This window comes from Cebus imitator, unplaced genomic scaffold (assembly GCF_001604975.1).
Source record: "Cebus imitator isolate Cc_AM_T3 unplaced genomic scaffold, Cebus_imitator-1.0 Scaffold823, whole genome shotgun sequence".
In the NCBI taxonomy this organism is placed as follows: domain Eukaryota; kingdom Metazoa; phylum Chordata; class Mammalia; order Primates; family Cebidae; genus Cebus; species Cebus imitator.
Genome location: NW_016108138.1, coordinates 138,098 through 149,950, shown reverse-complemented (window position 1 = coordinate 149,950; position 11,853 = coordinate 138,098). Strand labels below are relative to the sequence as shown.

Sequence of the window (11,853 nt, the reverse complement as noted above, 5' to 3'; positions counted from 1 at the left end):
CTAATTTTTGTATTTTTAGTAGAGACAGGGTTTCACCACGTTGGCCAGACTGACCTGGCTGACCAAACCTGGTCTCAAACTCCTGACCTCAGGTGATCCGGCCTGCCTCAGCCTCCCAAAGTGCTGGGATTACAGGTGTGAGCCACTATGCCCAACATCTTTCTTAGTTTTCTAGGATAATGACCGTCAGTTCTATCCATGTTGCTGCAAAGGACATAGTCTGTTTTTTTTATGGCCACAGAGTATTTCATGATGTTTATGTTCCATATTTTGTTTTTATTAAACCTTTTATTTATTATTTATTTTATTTTTTTGAGACAGGTTCTTGTTCTATTGCCCAGGCTAGAGTGTTGTGGCACAGTCTTGGCTCACTGCAACCTCTGCCTTCTGGGTTCAAGTGATTCTCTTGCCTCAATCTCCTGAGTAGCTGGGATTATAGGTGCATGCCACTACGCCCGGCTAATTTTTTGTGTTTTTAGTAGAGACAGGGTTTCACCATGTTGATCAGGCTGGTGTTGAAATCCTGACCTTGTGATCCGCCCACCTTGGCCTCTCAAAGTGCTGGGATTGTAGGCGTGAGACACCGTGCCCGGCCTAAATCTTTTATTTGTTATTTATTTTCTTTTTTTCTGAGACAGTCTCGTTCCGTTACCCAGGCTGGAGTGCAGTTGCACGATTGGGATCTCAGCTCAATGCAAGCGCAGCCTTCGGGCTCAAGTAATTCTCCTGCCTCAGCCTCCAGAGTAGCTAGGATTACAAGCGTGCACACCACGCCCGGCTAATTTTTGTATTATTTTTAGTAGAGATGGGGTTTCACCATGTTGCCCAGGCTGGTCTCCAACTCCTGACCTCGCGATCCAACTGCCTCGGCCTCCCAAAATGCTGGGATTACAGATGTGAGCCATTGTGCCTGGCCTAAATCTTTTTTTTTTTTTTTCTTTTAAAGACGGGGTTTCAACCATGTTGGTCAGGCTGGTCTTTAACTGCCAACCTCAGGTGATCCGCCCGCCTTGGCCTCCAAAGTGCTTGGATTACAGCGTGAGCCACTACGCCCGGCCAAATCTTTTTTTTTTTTTTTTTTTTCAGGCAGAGTCCCACTGTGTTCCGGCTGGAGTGCAGTGGCGCAATCTCGGCACATTATAACCTCTGGCCTCCCAGGTTCAAGCGATTGCCCTGCTTCAGGGCTGCTTGAACAGGCTGCTCTTGAACTCCTGACTTCGTGATCCACCTGCCTCAGCCTCTCAAAGTGCTGAGATTACACGTGTGAGCCACCATGCCCGGCCAGTAATTTTACATTTTAAATTTAAGACTTTAATTCACTTTGAGTTGATTTTTGTATATGGTGGAAGAAAAGGGTTCAGTTTCAGTCTTCTACATAGTGATAGCTTTTATTTATTATTTATTTTATATTTTTGAGACAGGGTCTTGTTCTATTGCCCGGCTGGAGTGCAGTGGTGCAATCTCGGCACATTGCAACCTCTGCCTCCCAGGTTCAAGCGATTCTCCTGCCTCAGCCTCCAGAGTAGCTGGGAGTACAGGCATGTGCCACCATGCCCGGCTAATTTTTTGTATTTTTAGTAGAGACGGGTTATTACCATGTTAGCCAGCATGGTCTCGATCTCCTGACCTTGTGATCCACCCACCCTGGCCTCCCAAAGTGCTGGGATTACAGGAGTGAGCCACGGCACGTGGCCTGAGAATGTTAGATTTTCTTGAAAGATTTTTCTGCATCTATTGACCTTGTCTTGTGGTTTTGGTCTTTATTTCTGTTTATGTGATTAATCACATTTATTGATTTGTGCATGTTGAAATAAGCTTGCATCCCAGGGATATAGACTACTTGATCATAGTAGATTAGCTTTTTGATGTGCCGCTGGCTTCGGTTTGCCAGTATTTTGTTGAGAATTTTTCCATCACTGTTAATTAAGAACACTGGCATAAAGTTTTCTTTTTTGTTGTTTTATACCAGGTTTTGGTAGCAGAATAATGCTATTTTTATTTAATGAGTTGGGGAGGAGTTCCTTCTCAATTTTTTGGAATGGCTTTAGTAAGAATGTTACCAACTCTTTTTTGTACATCTGGTAGAATTCGGCTGTGAATCTGTCTGGTCCTGAGCTTTTTTTTTATTTATAGGCTATTTATTACATATTCAATTTTGGATCTTGCAGGTCCGTTAAGGGATACGATTTTTTTGTTTGTTTTAGTCTTTGGAGAATATATATGTCCAGGAATCTATCTATTTCTTCTAGATTTTCCAGTTTGTTTGCATAGAAGTGTTCATTACAGAGTTTAGTAGTTATTTGTTTTTTTGTCGGGTCAGTGTTGATGTCCATTTTGTCATTTCTAATTGTGTTTATTTGAATCTTCTTTCTTCATTAATCTCTCTAGTGGATTATTATTATTATTTTTTTTAATTTATTTATTTTACTTCAGGCGCATACTATATCTGGCATTTCTCCCCATGTTGTCCCTCCCTACCCTCCCCTCCCTCCCCATAGTGGATTATTATTAATTCTTGCAAAGATTTTACTCCTGGAGTTCTCCATATTTTTTGATTTTTTTAAATGTCTAAATCTCCAGTTCAGATCTGATTTTTGTTATTTTATTTATTTATTTATTTTTGAGACAGAGTCTCTGTTGCCCAGGTTGTAGTGCAGTGGCGCCATCTCAGCTCACTGCAACCTCTGCTTCCCAGGTCAAGCAATTCTCTACCTCAGCCTCCCGAGGACCTGGGGTTACAGGTGCCTACCACCACAGCTGGCTAATTTTTGTATTTTTAGTAGAGATGGGGTTTTACCATCTTGGCCAGGCTGATCTTGAACTCCTGACCTTGTGATCTGCCTGCCTTGGCCTCCCAAAGTGGTGGATTACAGGCACAAGCCATTGCACCTGGCCAATCCTCATTATTTCTTGTACTTTGCTAGCTTAGAGGTCGATTTGCTTTTTCTTCTCTCATTCTTTTATTTATGATGTCAGTTTTTGTTTTGGATTTTGCTTTTGAGACAGAGTTCTTGTTGCCCAGGTTAGAATGCAATGGCGTGATCTCAGCTCACTGCAATTTCCGCCTCCCAGGTTCAAGCGATTCTCTTGCCTCAGTCTCCTAAGCATCTGGAATTACAGTTACCTGCCACCACGTCTGGCTAATTTTTTTGTATTTTTAGTGGAGAAGGAGTTTCATCATGTTGGTCAGGCTTGATCTACTGAAATCAAGAGGCAGAGATTGCGGTGAGCTGAGATCATGCCATTTCATTCCAGCCTGGGCGATAAGAACTCTGTCTCAAAAACAAAAACAAAACTTGATCTGCACTGAGCTGAGATGGTGCCACTGACCTCAGGTGATGCACTCTCCTCAGCCTCCCAAAGTGCTGGGATTACAGGCGTGAGCCATCACACCCAGCCCAGGTTGTTAAACTGAGATTTTTCTAACTTTGTGATGTGAGCATTTAATGCTATAAATTTCTCTCTCTCTCTTTTTTTTTTTTTTGAGACAGAGTCTTGCTCCGTCGTCAGGCGCCAGACTGGAGTGCAGTGCCGCAATCTCGGCTCACTGCAACCTCCACCTCCCAGGTTCAGACAATTCTCCTGCCTCAGCCTGCTGAGTAGCTGGGACCACAGGCGTGCGCCACCACGCCCAGCTAAATTTTGTGTTTTTAGTCGAGACGGGGTTTCACCATGTTGCCCAGGATGGTCTCGATCTCTTGACCTTGTGATACGCCCACCTCGGCCTCCCAAAGTGCTGTGATTACAGGTGTGAGCCACTGCGCCCGGCCATAAATTTCTCTCTTTTTTTATTTTTTATTTATTTATTTTTTTTTTCTGTTCTTTTTTTTTCTTTCTTTTTTTGACACAGTCTCACACCATCACCAGGAGCCAAGCTGGAGTGCAGTGGCACGACCTCGACTCACTGCAACCTCCGCTTCCTGGGTTCAAGCAATTCTCCTGCCTCAGCCTCCTGAGTAGCTGGGACTACAAGTGCACACCACCATGCCCAGCTAATTTTTTTTTGTATTTTTAGTAGAGACGGGGTTTCACCATGTTGGCCAGGATGGTCTCGATTTCTTGACCTCGTGATCCGCCCGCCTTGACCTCCCAAAGTGCTGGGATTTCAGGCGTGAGCCACCGCGCCTGGCCTATTTATTTATTTTTTCTAAAGATGGGTTTCACCATGATGGCCAGGCTGGTCTTGAACTCCTGACCTCAGGTGATCCACCCACCTCGGCCTCCCAAAGTGCTAGGATTACAGGCGTGAGCCACTGCACCTGGCCTATAAATTTCTTAACACTGCCTTGGCCATGTTGTGGAGATTCTGGTACATTGCAATTTTGTACCCATTTATTTTTAAAGAACTTGTTGATTTCTGCCCAAATAATAAAATTTGGGTAAATTTTATTATTTACCCAAAAGTTATTCAAGTACTAGTTGTTTAATTTCCATGTAATTGGATTGTTTCAAGTGGTTTTCTTTATATTGAATGTTGTTTTGTCAAGGTGTCATCTGAGTATGTGGTTGGTATGATTTGGGATTTTTGGATTTCCTGAGGATTGTTTTCTTTCTTTTTTTTTTTTTTTCAAGGGAGGAACCGAGTCTTTATTTTGAAACAATAGGTGGCCTCCTGGTGGCTGGAACGTGCTTCTGCCTGCGGGGCCCAGTATTCGGGCCCCACTGATCTGCAGTACTCAGACGCTTAGGATGTGTTTCAGGAAGGCCTCGTAGTTGATGCAGCCGTTGCTGTCCTCATGTCCTGCCAGAACAGTCTCCACCTCCTCCTCAGTCATCTTCTCTCCGAGGGTGGTGAGGACATGTCTGAGCTCTGCTCCCATGACTTTGCCGTTCCCCTCCTTGTCAAACACATGAAGCCCCTCCAAGAAGTCCTCATGTATGCCTTGGTCCCGGTTCTTGGCCACTGCCTGGAGCATGGGCAGGAAAGTCTCAAAGTCCACACGCCGGGACTTCAGCTCATCACTCTTGGGGTTTCCCAGGATCTTGAGCACCTCAGCGTTGGTGGGGTTCTGGCCCAGGGCCCTCATCACGTCCCCACACTGGCTGTACAGGATCTTGCCATCCCCCACTCGGTCAAACAGCTTAAAGGCCTCCTTGAACTCCTCCAGTTGGTCCTTGTTAAACTCGATCACCACTTTCGAGAGATCGACTGGAGGCTCCTGGGTTTTCTGAGGGGCCTGGGGGACAGCTGGCTCAGCTTTGGGTTTGGCTGGAGGAGCCCCTGCTGCTGCTGGCTTAGTAACAGGTTTGGAGATGGAGGGCCCTGCTGTTTTCTTCACGGGAACATCCTTCTGGGGAGGCATGATGTCTGGTGGCCAAAGGACAGTGTGCGGATGGGGGCACCCGTCTCCTGCGAGGTCCGGGTCTGGGGTTGGGGCGGGGGCCGGATTGTTTTATTTCCGATTGTGGCATCAGTTTTAGAGTATTTGCCATGTGGTAATGAGAATAATGCGTATTATTTTTAGATATGCATTATCTCTAAAATAATGCGTATTATTTTAGATATGCTTTTAGATAGAGAGTTCTCTAGACGTCTTTTAGGACTATTTGGTCAAGTGTTAAGTTTAGGTCCTAATATCTTTTAATTTTCTGCTTCAGTAATCTGTTTATTAGTGTCTGTGGGGTATTGTAGTCTCCTTCTCTCATTGTGTCAGAATCTAAGTCTCCATAGGTCTCTAAGAACTTGCTTTATTCATGTGCACCCATTTCTTTTTTTTTTTAGACAGAGTCTTGTTCTGTCATCCAGGCTGGAGTGCAGTGATCTTGGCCCACTGCAACCTCTGCCTCCTGTGTTCAAGCAGTTTTCCTGCCTCAACCCCCCAAGGAGCTGCGATTACAGGCACATGCCACCACGCTTGGCTGATTGTTTTGTATTTTTTAGTAGAGACAGGGTCTCACCTTGTTGGCCAGGCTGGTTTTGAACTCCTGACCTCAAGTGATTCACCCACCTCAGCCTCCTGGGATTACAGGCATGAGCTACTGCACCCAGCTGGAAAGTGTTTTTTGTTTTTGTTTTTGTTTTTTTTAATTTTTTTTTTTTTAAAAGACAGGGTTTCACCATGTTGGTCAGGCTGGTCTTGAACTCCCGACCTCAGGTGATCCACCCGCCTTGGCCTCCAAAGTGCTTGGACTACAGGCGTGAACCACCACGCCCGGCCAGGAAAGTGTTTTAACTAAAGTATGGTTATAGACAATTTTTAAAAATACTACATACATATGACTAGCACATTAAAATTGTACTTAGATATTTATATATAATATCCAAAGAAAATTCACTACCAAATTGTTACAATAGATATTAGTCTTACATGCTTATTAATTTATCCAACATGGATAATTGCTGGGCGTGGTGGCCAAGGGGGGTAGAGGTCTTGAGTTCAAGACCAGCCTGACCAACATGGTAAAACCCTGTCTTTGAAAAAAAAAAAAAAAAAAATGGATAATTACAGGTAAGCTTAATTTTAATGTCTTTCAATTAACTAAATTGGAATGCTGCTATTGCAAGACAAATAAAACAGGTCAAGTGGCCACTCAGAAAAAATAGCTCTTCAGTTAGCTGTGTGGCAAGCTTGAATATATTCCACCATATGAACAAAGTCAGATCTTAATCAAAAGGTGCTTGTCGAAATTGTGAGATGTATTCCAATATGGAACTCCCATCCAATGGCTAGGAGATGAGAGAGCAGCAGACATGGAAGAGAAACCTTAGAAAATTCTGCTAAGAATATTTTCTTTTTTTCATAATGCTCATGTTTCTCATGCTGAGAGTAGCTGTGCACTTTGGTTAGAGAAAAATTTCTTTAAGGGGAATATTTTCTGGCTGACTTGATCAATCTTACATCTAATCTGTTTTTTCTTAAGATGCTTTTAACGTCTTTTTTTTTCCCCCTCAATATAATCTTGGTCAGATGGAGAGCTGTTTTTTCTTTCTTTTTACTTTTACTTTTTTTTTTTTTTTTTGAGATGAAGTCTTGCTCTGTCACCCAGGCTAGAGTACAGTGGCTCAATCTTGGCTCACTGCAGTCTCCACCTCCCGGGATCAAGCGATTCTCCTGCCTCAGCCTCCTGAGTAGCTGGGATTACAGGCACGTGCCACCATGCCTGGCTAATTTTTCTATTTTTAGTAGAGGTGGGGTTTCACTGTGTTGGTCAGGCTAGTCTTGAACTCCTGACCTCATGATTCACCCAGCCAAGCTATTTTTTTTCCTAATGCATTGGGTATCTGTTTCAGAAGCTCTGTTAGTATCCCATGGTGTCTGTGAATGCACAGTGATAACTTTTGGAGCTATCATCATCTGAACTCATGCTGAAAACCCAGAAGTATTTTTTTCATGTCACTATTAGAAATGGAAGCTGAGCCTGAATCACTACTCAGGCTGAGTGAGCCTGCTCAACTGTCTTTCTGTCTTTGAGATTTACTGAGATGCCACTCACATTCTGGTTTAATTGTGTAATAAAGAGTTTTATTTATTTATTTTTTAAGACGGGGTTTCACCATGTTGGTTAGGCTGGTCTTGAACTCCCAACCTCAGGTGATCCTCCTGCCTTGGCCTCCAAAGTGCTTGGATTACAGGCATGAGCCACAGCACCTGGCCAAGAGTTTTCTTTCTGTTCTATCATTTTGGAGTTTCTCTGGGGCTGCAGAATTTATTTATTTTTCTTTTTTCTGTTTTGAGAAAATACAGAATTTATTTTTAATTATATTTTCCAAACACTGTCTTGAATTACCAGACATAATATAAACATATAAGGTGCCAACCAAGCTTTACTCTAGAGGAAACTTCACCTCTCAGGCTTCCAGCCAACTCACAATTGTGCTGTAAAGTGCATGTTGTCACCTAAATATGCAGTTGGAATTGTTTCTTAGCCTATTTGGTATTATAATTATCTATAATCACTTCTAGGAGGGATAGACAAGATTTCTACAAACTTCACAGGGAAGCAATCAACCATTTTGCCTCTTTCAGTGACTCTTTTATCCTCAGACCTGAAAGTAATTCACAGACCATGGGGCCCAGAATCCCAATCAGAGTAACATGTGTGCATTGAGTAGACATGGAGACGTGAGAATCTCTACTTTCCCTTTCTTCCTCTTGCTAAAAATGCCCAAAAATGTGCAAGTAAAACCTACTGCTACTCCACTAGATTTAGTTCCACTAAATCTGCAGCTCCAAATTCTGATTCTAGCTTTTGAGATTTGAGAAATAAACTTTAATCTGATAAATGGAAGTCCTTTTATTTGTCAAAACTCAGGGAAACATTAAAATGAGAGCACAATTATTTCTTTCTCCTCCCTTTGAATTATATATTAATCTCTTGAAACTTTGGTATTCCCACAAGTAGCTATAAATGAAACTAATAATGCCACACTGGACACTATAACCCATAACTTAAACCTTAACAATGCATATCCAATCAATCAATGTCTTTTTTTTTTTTTTTTTTTTTTAGAGACGGGGTTTCACCATATTGGTCAGGCTGGTCTCGAACTCCTGACCTCAGGTGATCCACCCACCTCAGCCTCCCAAAGTGCTGGGATTACAGGCATGAGCCACTGCACCTGCCTAATAATCAATGTCATTTTTGTAAATAAGACTTTCTGACAAACAACTTTGGGGTTTTTTTTTTGTTTGTTTCTGTTTGAGACAGAGTTTCGCTCTTATTTCCCAGGGTGGAGTGCAATGGTGCTAGCTAGGCTTACTGCAACCTCCATCTCCTGGGTTCAAGCAATTCTTCTGCCTCAGCCTCCGGAGTAGCTGGGATTACAGGCATGTGCCACCATGCTTGGCTAATTTTTTGTATTTTTAGTAGAGATGGGATTTCAACATGTTGGCCAGACTGGTCTTGAACTCCTGACATCAGGTGATCAACCCGCCTCGGTCTCCCAAAGTGCTCAATTGCTGGCATGAACCACTGCGCCTGGCCTAAGTGGAACTGACAAACATCTTTGTACCTGTCCACTCTCTGCCCCACTTTTTTTGCCTTTACAGATCTACTTGTAACTGCTGCTAAAGTTTAGATTCCAGACAACTTGAATCATTGCTCTCAGGTTATAATGCTCAAGGTTGGCCCAAATAAATGATCTATTTATATTCATGTTGAGTCAGCTTTTTTCTTTTAGGTAGACATATTATTAAAATGTGCTACAGGCCAGGCGTGATGGCTCACACCTGTAATCCCAGCACTCTGGGAGGCCGAGACAGGCAGAGCACGAGGTCAGAGTTCAAGACCAGCCTGGCCAACATAGTGAAACCCCATCTCTACTAAAAATACAAAAAATTAGTCAGGTATCGTGGCAGGCACCTGTAATCCCAGCAACTCAGGAGGCCGAGATGGGAGAATCGCTTGAACCTGGGAGGTGGATGGAGGTTGCAGTAAGCCGATACCCCACCATTGCACTCCAGCCCAGGCAACAGTGCGAGACTCCATCTCAAAAAAGAAAAAAAAAAAAGAAAATGTGTTATAGCATCCTCTGAGGGCATCTCTCTTTTGATTGTACTCTGCTTTTAACACCCAAAAATACAGAGCCAGGTTGATCCAACATAGAATCTGCACGTAGAGTTTGGCCTCTGCCTGGGATTCACAAGACAGGGCTGGGTTTTGGATTCAGAATGTACAGAAAGTAACAAGGCATTTTCAAGACTAGCCAGGCTAGTCTTGAACTCCTTGAGCAACATAGACATCTTAAAGACCCCTTTGAGAGTGTGGCTTTTTGGACTTTTCAGATTTTGCTACACTTATGTGAGAGTCTCCAGGTATAAATAGAATCTGTAAGTGTGAACAAGCATCTTAGGAGTGAGAGATCAAGGCCACAAAATGTCCAGAGCTATGACTACAACTATACCTACCCATAAACTGTGATACTGGAGTAGGCTACTTTTTGTTTTTGTTTTGAGACTGAGTCTCACTCTGTCGCCCAGGCTGGAGTGCAATGGCACCATCTTGGCTCACTGCAACCTCTGCCTCCTGGGTTCAAGCAGTTCTCTTGCCTTAGCCCACCACGCCCGGCTAATTTTTTGTGTTTTTAGTAGAGACAGAGTTTCACCATGTTCGCCAGGCTGGTCTTGAACTCCTGACCTCGGTGATCAGCCCCCCTCGGCCTCCCAAAGTGCTGGGATGAGCCGCCTTTTGTCTTTTTTCTTACCCAAGAGCTAGCCAATCAGGACATGTGATGCAGGTTCTGGAGCTCTACCAGGGCAGTTCTATTTTCTATTTGAAATCAGCCTGAGGCCAGGTCAAGTGACACGCCTATAATCCCAGCACTTTGGGAGGCCAAGGTGGGTGGATCACCTGAGGTCAGGAGTTCGAGACCAGCCTGACCAACATGGTAAAACCCCATCTCTACTAAATACAAAAAAAAAAATTTAGCCAGGCATGGTGGCACATGCCTATAATCCAAGCTGCTTGGGAGGCTGATGCAGGAGAATCACCTGAACCTGGGAGGTGGAGGTTGCAGTGAGCCGAGATTGTGCCGTTGCACTTCAGACTGGGCAGCAAGAGTGAAACTGTCTCAAGAAAAAAGAAAAAAAAAGAATCAGCCTGTTTATCTCTTGCTTGACTTACCATTGGGCAATCAGCTCTAGGTTACTGGGAACCCTCTCACAATCAACTAGAAATCTTTGAGACATTTTCAAGTCAGAACAGAATTGTGTCAGGTTGTCAAGAGTAGTTAATTTGCTCTCAGTCTAAGATAAATGAGTCTTAGACTGAGACTCATTTCGTTTCTCCTCTAATATAAGAGATGTCTTTGTTTGGTGGCCAGATGAGAGGTTTTTCCAGTTTCCTTGTACTTGGGTGAAAACCAAAGAGGAGTTCTGGAGACTCCAACAGATAAACTAGCTTCTACCATTTCATATGGCCATTTAAAAAATAGACGAAGCAGCCATGGTCTCTACCATCCAGGAATTTTTAGTTTAGAGTAGCAACTGGATACATGGTTGAATTTAGCGTCATATGGTTGGTACAATGAGTAGATGTGTGCAAAAATACTTGGGCTTTATTTGGACCACTTTATATTGTTGTGACTTCTGATATCATTATCTGAAGAAATGTTTACTCAAAGAAGAGTTGGGCCGGGCGCGGTGGCTCAAGCCTGTAATCCCAGTACTTTGGGAGGCCAAGGCGGATGGATCACAAGGTCAAGAGATAGAGACCATCCTGGCCAACATGGTGAAACCCCATCTCTACTAAAAATACAAAAATTAGCTGGGCCTGGTGGCATGCGCCTGTAGTACCGGCTACTTGGGAGGCTGAGGCAGGAGAACTGCTTGAACCCAGGAGGTGGAGGTTGCAGCGAGCCAAGATTGTGCCACTGCACTCCGGCCTGGCGACAAAGTGAGACTGTGTCTCAAAAAAAAGAAGAGTTAATATTGTTTGTTCATCTTACCTTGTTAGAATACATATTTATCTTATAATGACATTACCCTAGAAAACTTGAAGGGATTTGTTTAAATTGCTTATTTGTATATGTTATAAAATTGACAAGGCAGTGGCTGAAAAAGATTAAAAATTATATAGACTCTGGAATTTAAGTTTGTCTTAGGTAAGCTTAGGAAAAACAAAACAGGAAATTCCCCAGTGGTATAGAGGACAGAATTCTACGTAGGTTCCTCTCTCCTCTTTTGTTCTGTTTAGATTCACCCCTTTTGGAGGCCTTATTTAGGTTTATGGTTCTGTTTATTGTTCTAGGTGAAAGCATGCATTTTTTTTTATTTTAGAGACGGAGTTTCACCGTGTTAGCCAGGATGGTCTTGATCTCCTAACCTCATGATCTTCCACCTTTGCCTCCCAAAGTGCTGGGATTACAAGCGTGAGCCACTGTGACTGGCCTTTTCTTTTTTTTTTTTTTTTGAG

At 43.2% G+C, this 11,853-nt stretch overlaps 2 protein-coding genes and 1 long non-coding RNA gene across 3 annotated transcripts in view; 2 read left to right on the top strand and 1 right to left on the bottom strand.

Moving 5' to 3' along the window:
* LOC119469768 overlaps positions 1 to 5,754 on the top strand; it is a 13,404-nt gene extending 7,650 nt beyond the window's left edge. Inside the window, exon 3 of the long non-coding RNA XR_005198611.1 lies at positions 5,723 to 5,754. This is a non-coding gene — a long non-coding RNA (uncharacterized LOC119469768). The remainder of the gene's footprint in view (positions 1 to 5,722) is intronic.
* LOC108297631 (zinc finger protein 43-like) overlaps positions 1 to 11,853 on the top strand; it is a 59,455-nt gene that overhangs the window by 28,799 nt on the left and 18,803 nt on the right.
* Positions 4,554 to 5,407, bottom strand: LOC108297627 (myosin light chain 6B-like). Its single transcript, XM_037735480.1, has one exon. It carries the CDS (start codon positions 5,301 to 5,303, stop codon positions 4,677 to 4,679), a length of 627 nt encoding a protein of 208 aa, XP_037591408.1. The 5' UTR covers positions 5,304 to 5,407; the 3' UTR covers positions 4,554 to 4,676.